The 18491-nt window shown below is 37.5% G+C and overlaps 1 protein-coding gene across 1 annotated transcript in view; it reads right to left on the bottom strand.

The window, feature by feature from the left end:
* Positions 1 to 18491, bottom strand: part of COL19A1 (collagen type XIX alpha 1 chain) — a 330775-nt gene that overhangs the window by 53374 nt on the left and 258910 nt on the right. The window contains exons 20-34 of the mRNA XM_025382187.1: positions 16724 to 16759; positions 15783 to 15818; positions 15635 to 15688; positions 14875 to 14928; positions 13440 to 13493; positions 12675 to 12764; positions 10975 to 11019; positions 10790 to 10867; positions 7972 to 8007; positions 7807 to 7860; positions 7665 to 7718; positions 6273 to 6314; positions 1504 to 1608; positions 1366 to 1419; positions 1029 to 1082 (exon numbers count right to left, since the gene is read on the bottom strand). Of these exons, the coding sequence (XP_025237972.1) occupies positions 1029 to 1082; positions 1366 to 1419; positions 1504 to 1608; positions 6273 to 6314; positions 7665 to 7718; positions 7807 to 7860; positions 7972 to 8007; positions 10790 to 10867; positions 10975 to 11019; positions 12675 to 12764; positions 13440 to 13493; positions 14875 to 14928; positions 15635 to 15688; positions 15783 to 15818; positions 16724 to 16759 (846 nt within the window). The remainder of the gene's footprint in view (positions 1 to 1028; positions 1083 to 1365; positions 1420 to 1503; positions 1609 to 6272; positions 6315 to 7664; positions 7719 to 7806; positions 7861 to 7971; positions 8008 to 10789; positions 10868 to 10974; positions 11020 to 12674; positions 12765 to 13439; positions 13494 to 14874; positions 14929 to 15634; positions 15689 to 15782; positions 15819 to 16723; positions 16760 to 18491) is intronic.

Genomic DNA, 18491 nt, shown 5'->3' with positions numbered 1-18491 from the left:
ACTTTAGTAAAACGTTCTGTGGAACATGAGGAAGGAAAAGCACAATAACTTATTTTGGAGATAATGTTTTATTTATGGATGAAAATAAATATTGAATGTATTTGGTATTCAATTTTTAACTTGGGAAAAATTAAACCTCAAAGTTTTCTAGATTACAAGCAATATTAATTAGAAACAATAGTACATGATAATTGCTGTAATGTAAAATATAACTCCACCTAGAAAAATAGATTTTCTTTATATAGTTATGATTTTCCACAATAACATCAAGGTTAATATATGCCAGATGGCTTACTTACTTTCATTAAGAATTATTAGTATCAAAACTGTTTAAACTAACAGCAATTCATCATTCTAATTGGTTTTTCTAAGAGTTAATGTGAATTATGTAGGAAAAAAATTATGTCCTGAGCATCACCATGGCTTAGAGTCAGAAAATTATACCATTATCTCAAAAGCACATTGGACTTGGAACCTTAGTCCAGAGGGTGACCAGCTGATGTAAACTAGAACAAGAAGTTTCTTCTGACAGATTTTTTTCTCCCAAGAATTTGAAAGCTGAGCAAAGACGCAGACAATCCAAGGTCGCTGAAGTTTAATCAGAGTTTAGTGGTACCCAGGGAAGCTCTGCTGGGTTCTCAAATGCCCTTACTCCTAGGCTGGTTGTCTACTATTCCTTTAAATCTCTTAGCTACCCTGGGAGTTTTTTGAGTAAACTTTCCTTTCCCCCTTTCCTTTACTTTTATTTTGCGAGAGCTGGAATTGTTATTTGCTAAACGAAAACAGAAAAATTATAACTGACATATTAACTTTGTGCCTTAATTTCCTTGTCTCTAAAACCGGACCACTGATAATAAACATAAACATGTCATTTAAAATGTGTCAACATTTTAAAAGCTCTAAGTGGTCTTTGTTTTTACTGGTTCTAGCATTAGATCTGAGCTATAGAAAAATTAACATTTTTACTCTGTTGAGCCACATAAAGAGAATCATTATTAGGACTGTATAATCAGAAAAGAATCTGTTACCTCATCGCCTTTCTCCCCAGGTATCCCAGGGTAGCCCCGCTCTCCTTTGCTTCCCTAAAAAGACAATACATTCAGCTAGCACATGCAATCATTTTTCTTATCTTTTGGAAATGAAAAAAATCTCTTCTAAGAACACTTGGGGCATGTAATTTGGACAGGGTCAGGGAACAAATAAATGGCAACATTTGCAAGTGGCTTTTTCGTCTCTCTCTCTCTCCATATATATCTATATATACATGTATGTATTTTTAAAGTTGTATATTTTCAAATATCGGGTTCCTTTTTTTCATACTGAATTGAGGGTCCCAAGGTGAAAGTGGAGAAGAGAATTTCTTACCTTTGGTCCTTCTCTGCCTGGGATTCCTGGAGGACCCCGTGGCCCTATATCACCCTAGAGGACAGAGGAAGAACAGAACTGAGAGGATGCACTACATGTAACCTATAGGGTTCGTAAACATTCAGTCAGGCTTCTCACCTTCCGGGCCATGGAATCATACTTTCCAGGCTCACCAGCACCTCCTTCTTCTCCTTTGTTGCTTTTCAGCCCTGGGACACTGGCTTGGCAGTTGCCACAGAAATTCTAATGAGTATAAAGATAAGGTTACTGAGAGAGTCATAAAAGCCATCTCTAAAGGTGAGGTTTCATGTGATGTGAAGTTCTTTTGGAACCTTTGTCAGAGATGAGTGATATAGATACGTCACTCTGCTTTCAGAAACTTGATTTATCCAATTTAAAAACATTAATTTTGTGAGGTAAAAACTATTTTCAAAGCTCATCAGTGATATCTGTTTATGATATTGATGAGCTTTTATTTTAAAAGCAGGTCTCCAATGACATTTAAATAGAAAATTCCAAATAAATAAGGAAAAGACACGTAAGTCAAGAACAAAAATTGAAGTTCAATTGTTTAGTAGAATGTTTCAAAAGGGAGTGGTAATAAAATTTAGAAAACCCAGCACGATTACAGAATTCATACACCCTATAGCACAAATCATTTTAAAAACAACAACAACAACAAAAAACTGCAAAGAAAGGATTTGTCCTTGTGGGAGCAAAATTAGTTCTCCAACTACATACAGTTTACTAACATTTTGTCGGTGGAGGCACTCTAGAGAAATAATTACTTGACTGACATAGACTTGACTCCTAGGTCAAATCCAAGTGACAATAGGAAATCTAAGTGAAATTACCTTTCCATTGCCTTCTCTGCAACCTTTAGCTGATGTGGGAAATCTTAACTTCCAGAGTCTGAGCTCATAAGATAAACATAACTCTCATCACACAGCTAAAGAAAGAGTGTGTGTGAAAAGCTCTATATAGGCTTATTTTTAAATAAATTGTTGGAATAAGAATATGACCAAGAAAGGCACAGAATAAGGGCCACTGAGTGGGGGAGATAGTTTAACAGTTGACAGAAGGTAGGACAACCTACGTTTCCATTCTTCCATCCTTTTCCCTAAAGGAAAGAATCTTTAAACATGAAAAAGAAGTGAAGCTTGCCATTGATAAGAAACTGGCAAGAAAGCCCATGGCTATTCAAATTCAATATTTTTGACGTAATGAATAGCACTGTAAATCTGATTTTCAAACATGAGCTCCTTGGAACACTAAATTTGCATGATACTGAAAAGCTTGCAAGGTGTGATGGTTAATACTGAGTGTCAACTTGATGGGATTGAAGGATGCAAAGTATTGTTCCTGGGTGTGTCTGTGAGGGTGTTGCCAAAGGAGATTAACATCTGAGTTGGTGGACTGGGAGAGGCAGACCCACACTCAATATGGGTGGGCACAATCTAATCAGGTGCCAGTGCAGCTAAAATAAAGCAGACAAAAGAAGGTGGAGGGGTTGATGTGCTGAGTCTTCTGGCCTTCATCTTTCTCCTGTGCTGGATGCTTCCTGCCCTCAAACATGAGACTCCATATTCTTCGCTTTGGACTCTTGGACTTACACTAGTGGTTTGCCAGAGGATTTCGGGCCTTCGGCCACAGACTGAAGGTGGTACTGTCAGCTTCCCTACTTTTGAGGTTTTGGGACTTGGACTGATCCACTATTGGCTTCCTTGTTCTTCGACTTGCAGACAGCCTACTGTGGGACTTTACCTTGTAATCACATGAGTCAATTCTCCTTAATAAACTCCCTTTCATATATACATATATACCATTAGTTCTGTCCCTCTGGAGAACCCTGATGAATACATGAGGCAAATCATCTCAAAAATGCTGGGTTACAGCAATCCCATTACTGGGTATATACCCAAAGGATTATAAATCATTCTACTATAAAGACACATGCACATGTATGTTTATTGCGGCACTGTTCACAATAGCAAAGACTTGGAACCAACCCAAAAGCCCATCAATGATAGACTGGATAAAGAAAATGTGGCACATATACACCATGGAATACTATGCAACCATAAAAAAGAATGAGTTCATGTCCTTTGCAGGGACGTGGATAAAGCTGGAAACCGTCATTCTCAGCAAACTAACACAAGAACAGAAAACCAAACACCGCATGTTCTCACTCATAAGTGAGAGTTGAACAATAACACATGGACACAGGGAGGGGAACATCACACACTAAGGGGGCCTGTTGGGGGTGGGGGGCTAGGGGAGGGATAGCATTAGGAGAAATACCTAATGTAGGTGACGGGTTGATGGGTGGAGCAAACCACCATGGCACGTGTATACCTATGCAACAAACCTGCATGTTCTGTACAGGTACCCCAGAACTTAAAGTATATAAAAACATGCTGGGTTAAACAGCTCTCTTCATGGTGGTCTTTCTTAGAGTCTGAATATATAAAATTTCCAGATGAATTTTACCACCTGGATTATTTCACAGGGACAATGTGTTGGCACAGGAGTTAAATATATATATTTATAGAACCATTACTGATGATACCTGAAAAACTATGAAGATAAAGAGACACTTGAGAACTTAAGAGAAACAAAAGGATTTCCATATTTCAAAAAGTATGAAAAAGATAATTATCTGCAGACACAAACATGACATCTCAATACGGAGCAAAACCTTGGCATATCAATATGGAGCAACATTTTAGAAGAGATTGTTCAACTGACTATTTCAGTAAAACATTAAAAAATGATCATCATTATGACAAATACAATTTCTAAGAGTCATTTGAAACTGACTTCATTTTCTTTGGGTTAGGGTTACCAGAATGGTAAATGTAAAATAACTGAGTTTTATTAACATTCTTGGAAAAATGTCTTAAGATTTTCTCATGGAAAGAATAAAGATGCATCAATTATTAACCAATACACAATGTCATTCAAAGAGGGATTGATATACTGATTAATCTAAAAGGAGGCCTTTGAAGGGGCCTGTAATTATGCCAGTTCTCTTTAATACTTTAATCAAAGATATTTTTGCAAACAGAAAGCAGGATGATCAAATTGGCTAAAGACTCAAGGTAGAGAGATATAGTGTTAACGTATGGGGTAACAGGATCAGGATTTAACATGATGTTATTACATTGGCCTGACAGATCCAACCCAGAATCTAAATTCCTGTATTTGGACTTTGTTCGGGGAACTACATGCCTCCCCTCGCTTCTATTGTATACAGTTTGTGGAGTCTATCAGTCAAGATGTCCTGCTCTCTAAGGACTCAGAACCTCAGTGAAATGACGCAGAGACTGGAGCAATGGCAGAGCACGTTCATTAGATGGATGATTCCCGGGTGAGACTGTCAATTAGTTTCACTTCTGAGAGCACTGGAACCCTGGTTCTGCTTCCTGTCAGAGCCTATTCATGGTCCTTTGATCTGTTCTGTGAGATCCCATATTCTACCAGTATATTCATTTCTACTACAGCATACAGGTTTCTCATCCTTAAAGAACCCTAAGTATTCTGAAATGATATAACTCCTGCAATCCTGCTATTTCCAACACCACTGTCTCATAAAGAATCTAGGACTTAATGTCTGAGGACCTATGTTCCTGTGTTAATGTTACATTTACTTGCTGTGTGACTCTGAAAAAGTTACTTAACTGCTGAGAACTTCAGGTCTGTCATCTATAGAATGGGAATGCTGCAACAGGCTGAACTCATAAGATTATTATGGAAATTAAATGAGATGATATAAGTAAAGTGGCATATTAACTGGCCTGTAATTTTAACTCAATAAAAAGAAGATTTTCCTGAAATTCTGACAAATATTCTTCTCTGGCTTATAAAAACTGCTGGCTTTTGGAGGTCTTAGAAATTCCTTTAATATATATTTATATTTATATTCATATTTACACTTATGTTTATACATCTATTCTCAAAACTCTACTTTACAAATGTATATGCTAGAACTCGAGTCTTTTGAATTCAATTAAACAAATATTTCTGCCTGCTTACTATTGTGCAAATAATTGTGTGACTCACTGGGCTAAATGCTAGAAATACAAACTAAATTATATATATCTAACTATAGTCTGTGTGTGTGTACACATACACAATGTCCATTCATACAAAGAAAGATACAACACATTGTGTTTGAGTACGAAGTCAAGAGCCTGATTTTCATGTGGGCTCACTCAGTCGTAGCACACCAGGCAGAAACATGCAAATACATACCCTTACATAAGTGCCATTATCATCCCCCCAGTATGTTTTACTGATAAAATACAGGGAAGTGTTAGAGATTAAAAAAAGAGATAGCAAGATTAATTCCCTGAGATGATAATAGGTAGAGGTGATTTTTATTGAACAGAGTAACAGGTATTAGGTCAGGTTTCAACTGTGGAATTTTGTAAAATCCCATGACATCAAAATTCAGCCTTGTAAGTGGCCATATATAGAGCAGCACTGATTTTCATCTTAGGACTGACCAGGCCAGATTTAGCGAGAAGGATTCGCTTTCACAGTAGTGAGCCAGGGTGAGTCAACACCCATTAAGAGAAAGATGTTCCTCCAGAAGAGAGAATAATCTACTCCAGGGTGCTAATGACATAATTCCTTCCCTGTAGCCAATTCATAACTATACTACCCGCTGCCCTCCAGCCCTGCTCCACCCAAAATGAGAGGCTGGTAAAGAAGAGAGTGAAAGAATTACGATAAATGGCATAAGATATATAAGATACATGTTTATTTTCCTATCTTAAAGATGTCCTGCCATTTAAAAATTGAATTGTAGTTCCAGCTAAACAATTGACTCAATTTCTGCTAAATATTTTCTTTGTGATTTTTCTGGAAATTAACACATAATTTCTTACACAGCAATACAGTACCTTGAGCAAAGCACCAATGTCTCCCAAGAGAGGAAGTGCAATCTGTGGTTAAGAAGATAAAACCAAAGAGATGTATTTATATATGAACACAATACAATATAAACATACAGTACAATATAGATATTTTTCCTCAAAATGCCATGAAGCTTCTAGTGTCTCACTTTACAATCACTGGCTTAACATTATGTTTCGTATCAAGAAATGTGCACGTGGAACTGATAGAATTCAGAACAAATTTTGAAAAATGTTCACTATTCTCTCATGAATGTGCAAACACACATATCATCATTTTGACTGTGCATCCCTATTTTATATTTTCATGGCAACCTTTATGCCGTCCCTGGTATATTATTGGTTTTAAATAATACATAAAGATAAATTATTTATTAAAAGGAAATCACTCCTCTGGCAAACACATTATCAGGCTGTTGAGAAATATGAAAACTACCAGATAAGTTTGCCTTACAGTTATTTCTCATGGAAGTTCAAAAGAACCTACAGTTGGCTTTAGTGATAGGCAAGACAAATACTGAAGGAACTTGGACCACATTTTGGCCACATGTCTTCAGATGTTCTTTCAGAGAGACACTGTGTAAACCCAAGTAATATTTTGTAAGATTCCCAGAAAAATGCACAAGTGATTCACCCAACAGTGGCGTTAAAGTAATGCCAAAATATGCCTCCACACGTAGCTTATAAAGGCACATAAGGCCCAAACACTGTGGGAGGTAGAAAGGATTTGTGAGGCTTAGAACTGAGAAGCCAGATTTGGATTTTATTATACAAGACTCTTAATACAATGTCATGTACCATATGGCCTCTCAAATTATAACTGCCGAGTCTGAGGCTATTTAAAGGGATTTCACTGTTGCTCAAAGCAAGGTTTAACCTAGAATAAAACTTTGAAACACACATTTAGTGCCTAAACCCATTTTCTAAGAGCCTACTCAAGCCAGTTTTCATAATTTAATCATTGCGACATTTTAAAGCTACAGAATCAATGGATCTGTACCATATTGTAGGCAACTTACCTGCAAAATTTCATTTAGAAAAATGAAATTCATTTAGCCACTAGCATTAGAAAAAATAGAAATCGTGGCGATATATTTTATCTCAATTTTCAATGGGATTGAGACATTATATGCCAAGGCTCAGCCTGGGGCAAAATTGTACAGTTGAATTATACCCTTAGGAAATAAGTATTCATCACACACACAGAAATGCTGACCCAGCCTGAATTCTTTTTCTCTCGACAAAATAATGGGGATAAACAAAATCACCAAGCAGTCACTGAGCATTCTAATGAGTTTGGACAGCAAAACTTGCTTGGGAGGCTGTTTGGCTTCTGGGTGCATTTAAGATACATAAATCAGACAAGGTCTGTCTACATACCGGGTCACCTGGGGGGCCTGGCAGGCCTGGCTTTCCATCCCTCCCTGGAACTCCCTGAAAACAGAGGTGTCCATGTTCAATCTTTGCACATTGGCACAGATGCAGATTAAAATGGGGGAGGGTAGATAAAGAAAGTCCTTACATCATTCCCTGGAGTCCCTGGGGTTCCTGGCAACCCAGGAAGACCTCGAGGACCCTGGAAAAGGAGGGAAATAAAAACAGTTACTTATGAGGATGGTCTTTCAGTCATTTCCCCCAAGTCAGCAAGGTGGCTTTGCTGGGATGAAAAATTAGTTAAGTAGCTTACCTGAATACCTGGCTCTCCAACTGGTCCTTGGGAGCCCTGAGTACAAATGAGATTTTATTATCAAAATTCCACCAAGAATGTCCATAAATTATCCAAGTGACATAAAAGACTAAGCATTGTAGTTTACTTAGAGGCACAACAGGGTTTGCCACCGTACACACGAGGAAAACTGCAAAGTCGGCCAAGACTTTCAGGTCGTAGGTGAATAACTTAATCAGATACCTGTTGCTGGAAACATCAATATGATTTTGCTCAGAGACTTGGGACATCTATCTCATTACCATAATCTGTCACTGCACATTCATGAGGGCACAAAGAATGCATCCAAATTCCATCTGTCAGAAACTGACCGCCCACAGGGGTAACTGGTTCGGGGCTTCTTTTCTTTTCTGCTTTCAACTTTGAGTCATTTATCTCTTGGAAGAAATCACCAGAACCAGTGTTCAGTGACAGGAGTAGGAGGTAAAACACTAATCAATGATATTTTTCTACTTTTAGAAAATTGGAATTTGGGATAAATAAAATGAGGCTGGGAGATTATCAGGGAACTTAATGATGGTAGCTGTACCGCTCTTATGTAACCATGAACTTCTGTAAGAGGAATTTGCAACCTAAGTAAGTCCAGAGCTGGTTTCCTAGCAGTTGACTTCAGTAACTACTCACTGACTTTTCCTTTCTTATTTAAAGAAATAAATATTCATATCACTGCTCTTGCCAAAGCTACTTTTTTCCTCCCTTTCTATTTATCCTCAACCACCATCACTTCCCTAATAATTTTCTTTTCTTTTTTTTTTTTTTTTGAGATGGAGTCTCACTCTGTCACCCAGGCTGAAGTGCAGTGGTGGAATCTCGGCTCACTGCAACCTCCGCCTCCTGTGTTCAAGCAATTCTCCTGCCTCAGTCTCTTGAGTAGCTGGGATTACAGTCACCCGTTACCACGCTCGGCTAATTTTTGTATGTTTAGTAGAGATGGGGTTTCACCATGTTGGCCAGGCTGGTCTCAAACTCCTGACCTCAAGCAATCCACCTGTCTTGGCCTCTCAAAGTGTTGGGATTACAAGGATGAGCCACCAGGTCCAGCCTCTAATAATTTTCTGATACAAGTTTTTACTTGGTTTAATTTCCATCTCCAATGGTCTTTTACATTCTTGCCCTGGCAAATCAGACAACCCTCATTCACAACATATCCCTTCACTACTTATGCTTTCTTTTAACTTTTCATGATAACTTCAATATAAAGATGTGATACTATGATAAAATAATATTTGGTTTCTGCCCTCAGTTCCTGGCACTGAGCTCCTAAAATCCTCGTAAATTCCTTAACAATAGGTTGCTAACATAAACTTTTGTTCTAATACTTGTTTTTTGGCCCCGGTTGACACAGAGCTTCTAATCCCTTGGGTTTCTTGGGTGACAGGAGAGTCTTTTGTTCCAATGAGGTGACTTGGTGGGCTCCTTGATAGGAGCTGATCACCAGAAAGACCAAGCCACAGTTAGAAACTCGGCCTTTCAGCCCACCCCGCATTCTGTGAAGAGGGGAGAGGGGCTGGAAATATAGTTAGTTGTTTATCTTGCTGACATGATGAAGCCTCCATAAAATCCCAAAATATGGGGTTTAGAGAACTTCCAGGCTGGCAAAAACACCCATGTGCCAGGAGAGTGACACACCCCAACTCCGCAGGGACCGACGCTCCTACACTCAGGGACCCTTCCAGAAGAGTCCCTTTGTAACTCTTCTTCTGACTGTTCAACTGTATCCTTTACTGATACCATAAACCAGTAAATGTAAGAAAGAGTTACTTGATTCTGTGAACCACTCTAGCAAACTACAGAACCTGAGGTGGGGGTTATGGAAACTTGCAGTTTATAGCTGGTTGAACAGAAGTAGTGAAGGCCCAGATATGCAGTTGGCCTCTGAAGTAGGGGTTGGTTTTGTGCAATTGAGCCCTTAACCTGTGGAATCTGACGCTAACTCCAGGTAGATAGTGCCAGACGTGAATTGACTAGTAGAACATCCAGTTGATGTCCATTGGAGAATTGATGAGTAGGGGAAAAAAACCCCACACATCTGGTGTCAGAATTGTATTATGTTGAATGTTAAGAGCATAATAGGAAAAAAGTTAGTTTGTTTTTCTATTACACCATACAGGACAATTTTCTAAATTAATGTCATTAGAATAACCATTTATTTCTACTTTTCTTGTTCAAAAATATTTTATGTCTTTTCATAGTAAATGAAAATTGTATATTTATTATTATTTGGTCTACAAGTGTGGATATAGTGGTCATTATTAATAGGGGCTGTTCTAGGCTCTGTCCTTATAGTTTAAATACTTTAAAAACTACCCATTATTTGTTTTTACCATTGAAAACACCATCTCTTCACTCTGAAGACATTACTCAGACCTTTTTGGTGTCATTTCACCTATGCGTACGCCATTCACTTTAAATATTAACTTCTTGTTTTAACTTAATTAAAAACTAGCTGTAATATATAATGACCTAATATTAGGCAGTCATACCATCTTACAAACATGTATTTGTGCTTTTTAATATATAGATTAGAGGTATAGGTTGAATGACTGCTTCTAATCCAAATTAGCATATGTGTGACCAGCATCTGTAAGTTAATAAACAAACAGCGGGTACTGTCTCTGTGCTTAAGTGATACAACCTCAGTGCCCATCAATCCTCTCTGGATAGTGTTTATTTGTATTTCCTCCTCTGACCTTTCTATTCTTTTCACCTTGTTAAAATTTGACACTGGATTTTGTTTCACAATATTGGAATCAACAAGGACTGAATGAATTTCACTTACTGTTCTGCCAGGAATTCCTACCCCTGGTGGGCCTATGTCCCCTGGGGAACCGTGAACACCTGGAAGGCCTCTTTCACCCTGTGAAATGAAAGGCTGCTGTTAGTGCAAGCCTCAAGAGACATAAACTTCTCTGCTATATTTTGTTCATTATTAACTTCTTAAAAATTAACTAAATATTTTTATACCTTTGGTCCACGCGGACCAGGTGCTCCAGGATTTCCATCTAATCCCTAAAAGAAAAAGAAGATGAATACATTGAATACGTATCTTCTTCTAGAAAGGTTATAAACACATTAGAAGTTATAACTAATATGTTTTATCACTCTTCATCTTATTTGAATAAATCTTTTTCTATAAAAGAATAAGGAACAGGGAGTACACATTTTAATAGGTTATAGATTTTGTATAGTTGTTTTAAAATATAAAAGATTTTTATTTATAAAATGAGGCACCTGATATTGAGAAATATTATTATTATTTAATAACTAAGTTCAAAGGAGATGAGAAACAAAGGCACATAAAACATATTTTAAAAACATTTGTTATTTAGATTTTCCGGCAGTCCAGTTTTCAATGTCCTGGGAATAGTCTGGGTCACAAAGACATTTTCTGCAAATGACAAACCATGGTGATACCTGCAAAACCTCTGGAAGGGAAAATTCAGGTAGTTTTTCTGTTTTACAATACTGTCCTAGGAAGTTTTATGGTGTAAAACCAGTGTACCTGACTGGGATTCATGGATCTCTACAGAATCCATGTGTAGGATTCAGGGGACCTAGGAATCTTCCAAAATCATATGCAAAATGTTGTATACGTGTATATTTTCTTCAGAAGAAAGCCCTTTGCTTATCACACATTTAAGAGGTTTTATCTCTGATTTAAAGAATAAGATGCCTGTAATCCCAGCACTTTGGGAGGCCAAGGTGGGCAGATCACTGGAGCTCAGGAGTTCATGACCAGCATGGACAACATGGTGAAGCCCCATCTATACAAAAAATATAAAAATTAGCCAGGAGTGGTGGCATGTGCCTGTTGTCACCACTACTCAGGAGGCTGGGGTGGGAGGATCACTTGAATCACGGAGGTCGAGGCTGCAGTGATCCATAATTGTACTACTGTGCTCTAGCCTGGGTGACAGATTAAAGACCCTGTCTCAGGAAAAAAAAAAAAAAAAGAATAAGATGAATAGATGAATATTTCTTTTTTCCCCTGACTTTTATTTTAGGTTCAGGGGTACATGTACAGGTTTAGTACATGGGTACATTGCATATTGCTCAGGTTTATTGTATGAATGATCCCACTACCCAAGGAAGTAAGCATAGTGCCTGACAGTTTTTCAACCTTGCCTCCCTTCAACTCTCCCCCATCAGTAGTCCTCCACATCTCTTGCTCCCATCTCTACTATGCTGGTGTGCAACCAGTGTTTAGCTCCCACTTATAAGTGAGGATGTGCAGTATTTGGTTTTTTGTTCCTGCATTAATTTGCTTAGGATAATGGCCTCTAGCTGTATCCATGTTGCTGCAAAGGGCATGATTTTGTCCTTTTTATGGCTGCATAGTATTCCATGGTTATATATATCACATTGTCTTTATCCAGTCCACTGTAGATGGGCATCTAGGTTGAATCCATGTCATTGCTATTATGAATAGAGTTGTAATGAACACACGAATGCATGTGTCTTTTTGGTAGAACTATTTATTTTCTTTTGGGAAAAGAAACCCGTAGTGAGATTGCTAGGTCAAAAGGTAGTTCTGTTTTAAGTTCTTTTTTCCTTTTTTTTGTAGACCTAAACTTATTCCCATACTTGTGATCTGAAACTAGAAACCCACAAGCAGTAATTAATGAACTTGCAAGAAATATATTAACAAAAGGGCTAATACTTACCGGTTCCCCTGGCAGGCTTTTCCCTGGAGGACCAGCCTCACCTTTTGGACCTGGAAGCCCGGGAGGGCCTATGATCCCACCTGGATCTCCCTGTGGAAAACAAAGTAAGATTCTTTCTTTGATGCTCAGGTTCATGGTGGGAAGAGAGGAGGTAGTGGTTTCCATTGTTTTAAGTTGTCATCATAGCCAGTCAAACTTCATTCACTCACTCACTTACCAACTCAATAATATTTATTGAGTACCTAATTCATGCCTGTTCAGTGCATTTAGATTTTACAGTTAGTTATGTTAGCAGTATCACAAAACATATGCATGTGTGTGTGTGTGTGTGTGTGTGTGTGTATATATATGCACAAAAGGGCATATTTATTAATAAAGTTCTATAGATGATCTTTATGTTTTCTTTAAGTTATTCCCCAATAATAGTTCAATGTTAATACACTGTTTCCATGTAGATATCAAGAAACAGGTCCTGCAAGATTAAGAGACTTCTTAGGTTTATATCAGAATTGGTAACTGAGCTTGACTTTCAGACTCCTGATATCTTCATCTCTCAGTTCATTTTGTCACATGGCATTCCCGTGCCAGAACCAGGGCTGCCAAAATGCACAACTCTAGGGGGTACCATTTACATTGTAGTTAATGTGAATGTCTGTCCCCTGCACAATCCCAGAAGCCCTGGGGCGTCCTTTCATCTCCCTTATGATCCTCTGTCTCTTCCTCCTATCTACTTAACATATAAAATGAGGAAAATGCAAACTATACCTTTTCTCCTTTAATGCCTTGTTTTCCTGGGATACCATGTTCTCCTGGCAATCCCTAGAAAACTCAGAGCGAATAGGAAAGAGCAATGAGAACATTTCTTATAATAACATTTCCCTATATCTGAATCTTTGTCGAGAGAACAGAATTTTAACATATAGCCTATTAATACAAGGAGTTGGATTGATTTTGGCCTTTAAGACCTGGAAAAGTATTAGTGATTCTACGTTGTCAATTGGTTCAAGTGAAGCCACCTGGATGCCATAGGAAAGAAACTAAAGTCGAATTGAACCGAATGTCTCACCCATATTATTGCCATGGAAGAGGGATGGTGGTTGGTAGCATCACATAATGATTCTGAAGGACTCTAGGGCAACTAGAAAAATATGTTTTTACTATGTTTTAGAAACAGTGGCTCTTTCTCTTTTGATTTTGTTCTCTTTATAGCTCTGGCCACTATCACTTAGTTTTTGAGCATTGTGGCTCCACTTGTGCCACCAGGATTATCTCTCTTTTCATAAGATCTGTCCACTAGGTTTATCTACAGTGGCCCATTAGTTGGCATAGGGAAGTTATCAAAAGCTTTGCTCTATAAACTGGATGTTCAAAGTACCAAGCAGAACATGTGCACCGACCAATAGACAGGAGAGGCTCAAGCGGTGAGCATGGAGAATAGAACGTGAGGTTAAGGGGCTGTTCTCAGGGCATGAAAAAAGGAGAGATCCTAAGAGTTGCCTGGAGGGAACTGTAATCACGGTCAGATAGTGATCAGTTTCCAAGGAGTTATGGCCGAGGATTTTTCTTATTTTGCTCAAGTGTGAACTGATGGAGAGCTCACAGCTCCCAAGTTGTCAGAAGGCTAGGAAGGTTGTCCAAGGAATAGAAAGTTGATCCAGATAATGAATAGAAAGGTGCATTGAGTATTTTAGGTCCACTAAAGCTAGGTTATAATGCAATCTGTCGACCTTCGTTCAGATATACTTTTAGCTAAAAGACTTGCTTTTTTTGGAAGGCTTTTGCTAGAAAACAATGGAAGTTTTGGAAATGTCTTCCTTAGATGGAGACTTGAACTAAAAACTGTGAATATTGAAAATGTTTTCTTTCTCTTTTGGTGTTCTTTATTTCTATTGACATTTCCAATCTCTCTACTGCTGGTACAGCACTGACAAGCATGTCCAAAATGACAATTTAATTAACTTGAGCTCCAAAAACCAATTTATTAGGCTAATGATACTCAAAAGGACCTCACGTGAATATATGAAGGGCCTAGTCTTCCCAATAGCTCCTGACATTAGGTATAATCAGTTTTAGTGGCATAGATGACCCATGTCTTTGGGAAATGAGGGATAACTCAGTTACTTGAACAGATGTTGATGTTTTAAAAAAACATGTCCTAGTCTCAATTTCATTTCAAAAATATCAAAGACATTATACATACAACATCTCCTGGTGGTCCTCTGGGTCCCATGGAGCCTGCAGATCCCTGCTGACCCTAAAATAAAAGGTGATATATGCTTTAGCTTTGCTAGGAAAAAAAAAAAAAAAAAAAGATAGATTGTACCTGAGTATTTGTAAAGCATAGTGTGATCTTCATGTATAGGAAGACCGACTTTCCACCATCCCACTTTCCCACTTTATCTGTATAGTACTGAAATGTGCTTTGGGTTTACCAGGATAGTTTCCAGATGCTTTTATTTAATTTATGTGTTCTCTCCAGCAGGTGATAACTGAAGTTAGGTAACTTGCCCTACCCATTGCCTGTGAGTACACCACATTAATTTCTCCTGCACTTTCCAAAAGCTGCTTTCTTGGGACACTGGTGTGGAATCCCACTTGGGATACTCAAGCAACTCAAGGTTGCATAATTTTGGTTTAGAAACTGAATCTTGAATTCTGTTACTTTTAAGAATATAGCTCAAGGTCATAGATTTAGCTCACATTGTTTACTCTTAAAGTCTTTAGGGATGCTATTGTGAATATGCTCTGAAAAAGAGTTTAGAAATCCTATTGTGAACCAGAAGATAGTTACTATGTGTGTAATAAATGCAGCGGATGGGGGAAATCACCATGGAAACAGGATAAAGTCTCGAAGAGCATTTGTGAAGAAAATGAGTGGCACACCAAAGCACCCTGTTTTACACATAATGGCTATAATTCCCAAATTATTTCCCAATAAATCTTAGTTGTTTCTTATATACCTTTAGTCCTGGGCTTCCTATTAAACCAGGGGGACCAGGATCTCCAGGTTCACCCTAAACACATAGGGGGAAGGAAAGATCAATGTTGCTTTAATTTTCATAATCTAATTAAGGTTGGACATGAAATTGAAGAATGCCAGGAAATTACCTTTACTCCCTGTGATCCTATTATCCCAGGTTCTCCCTGTAAATAAAATAATTACTATAGGGGTAATGCTTAAATTCAGATGGAAATGGACATCTCTGATACTTTAATTGAATTTCTAGTAATTAACATAAAATAAAAAGGGAAATTATGGAAGACATAATGAAATCAAGGAGAGTTCATTCTAAAACATGATTGAAAATACTTACTACTAATGAACAATACTTTCTTGATTTTTTCATTATAATAGTTTTTCCCCCAATGCCACTTTTGACACTGTAATTATCATGTCCCATTAGCAATCACTGCATTCTCTACTTAGCTGACATAGTTATAATTTGCCACCAACTAATCTTATGTCCCAGAGAATTAAAACTTCAGAGAAGGAATTAGGGAGAGTAGAATTTAAGGTAATATGTGTTGGTGATTCTACTTTTAGTTATATGTGCTTAATGATTAGTTATATGTGCTTAACGAAAAAAAATCACAACAAAATTAAGGTTATACAAAAGAGGACAATATTGGCTATAACAAGTTTGCTTTTTACATTTTCTGTGACTTATTAATATATTTGATAAATCCACTTTGTGCCATTAACAGAATTTTTGGAAAAAAATGTATCTTTTATTTTAATTTGATATTTGTTATATCCTACATGGATGCCTTATATAACATTCATGGCCAATCACTATTAGTAATTGGTTAAACAATGTATTAGAAAACTCATACCAATGTTGAAGTCTCCTTGCATGACAACACTTAACAAGGCTTAAAATTTCTTATTTATCAAAATAAAAGGTTAAAAATCACAGAGGAAAAAGTAAAATGCTCACGGACCTTATTTAATCAATTCTATTAGACTCCAAAGTAAACATACCAGGAAATCAGAGAGAAAAAAATCAATGAAGTAGAAAACCCAAGATAGTGATAAAATATCTACTTACTCTATCTCCTTTTTCTCCTTTTGTAAAAGGCTCTCCCTAAGGAGAAGGGGTAGAAGATAGAATTAAACACTCTTAGAAGTAAACTCTCCAAACCGGGGTGTGGATAAACCCTACAGGCCAAACTCAGACCCCCATTGCAAACAGACCTCTAAAAATACCCAGAGTGCCACACAGTCTGCCTTTGCAGCTTAAAGGAAATATATGATAATTAATTTAAAAACTCCTTTATATTCCCAAATGAACAATGAGTTAATCATTCTAATATCATTTATAAAATCCCAAGTGCCTGGCAAATCGGAATGCTGCCCAAGGCCAAAGCTTCCTACTGCCTAGTTCACATAGAAAACAATCACACACACACATCCAATTGGATGTGAAATGGGAGTGACAGCAAGAAATTGATAAAAATGTTGAATGGAAAGACATTCATTTGAATTCTTCCAGATGGTTGTGTGCTTAAATACATAAAATCATTATTTAAAAAAGTTTTCTAGTTTTCATTTCTACTTTAATGAAAATGACTTGAAGAGGTTAACCATATCTGTAAGTTCTGTGTCCATGGATTCAAGCAATTGTGGATAAAAAATATTTGAAAAAGAAAAACAATAAAAAATAAAATAGCAATAAAACATATACAAACTTTAAAAATAATATAGTATAACAACTATTTACGTAGCACTTACATTGTATTATGTATTATAAGTAATCTGGACGTGATTTGAAGTATACAGGAAAATACATAGGTAATATGCAAATAATAGGCCATTTTATATTAGGGACTTGAGCATCCTCAGATGTTGGTATCCTCTGAGAGCCCTGGAACCAATCTCACACAGATACCAAGGAACAACTATATATCCATATCAACCCAACATGATGAAATATCTTAATAGTGGTTAATTTCTATATATTAGATCAAGGCCTTATTTATATTCTTATTTCCCTGCTTGTTTTTGCTTACATGACACTGCTCATGTCATTGCTTATTTACAGCCACTGTCAAGTTTAGTGGCCACATTGACTAAAGTAACTGGTTATAAAATAAAAAGAAAAAAGAAAAACCAGGGAGCCTAGTTGTCTAGATACTTGATATTTAGTCCTAGATCCAATGGCTACTATTTGAGGCAAGTCACTTAATCTTTTAGAGGCCCCCTTTCCTTATCTATAAAATCATGGGGTTCAACTAGGTGATCTCAACTATATTTTAGCTCTGATGTGTTACACATCAAACCATATTCTGAATGTCCTATGGTGGGGGAAAATTTGCCATTTTAGTTACCATTTGGGATCAGTGGTTCAGAATTTACCTTTGAATGAATACTACTCTTCTGTTTGGGCCTTCTGATTACTATGCAAAGTAAAGTCTACATCTCGTTCTGGAATAGAAAGGTAGAGACCATAAAGAGCTAAACTGCTCTCCATAATAATGTAAAATTTGTGTTGTTTTAATGTAGGGGTAGCGGAAGGCGGCAAAGACGTATGGGGTGGCGGGATAATTGGGGGATGAATAGGGACCTGGTATGGAGAAGAGTTAGGAGGAAAAGAAGCTCTAGTTAAGGAAAACAGGGCTAAAGGCAGTCCCCATGAGGTACATGGACTGCCCTTGAACGTTAGTGGTAGGAGAGAAAGCCAGAGGAAATCCCTGCAGGAGGAAAAGGCCTATCACTCCTAGAAACTATGAACTCCTCCAACCCTTGCTGTTTGAAGTGTGGTCCATGGAACAATAGCACCAGCATTACTGAGCGCTTATGAGAAACACAGACTCTCT

Source organism: Theropithecus gelada, chromosome 4 (assembly GCF_003255815.1).
Source record: "Theropithecus gelada isolate Dixy chromosome 4, Tgel_1.0, whole genome shotgun sequence".
In the NCBI taxonomy this organism is placed as follows: Eukaryota; Metazoa; Chordata; class Mammalia; order Primates; family Cercopithecidae; genus Theropithecus; species Theropithecus gelada.
The sequence above is the reverse complement of the archived record's forward strand: the minus strand, read 5'-3'. Positions and strand labels throughout refer to the sequence as shown.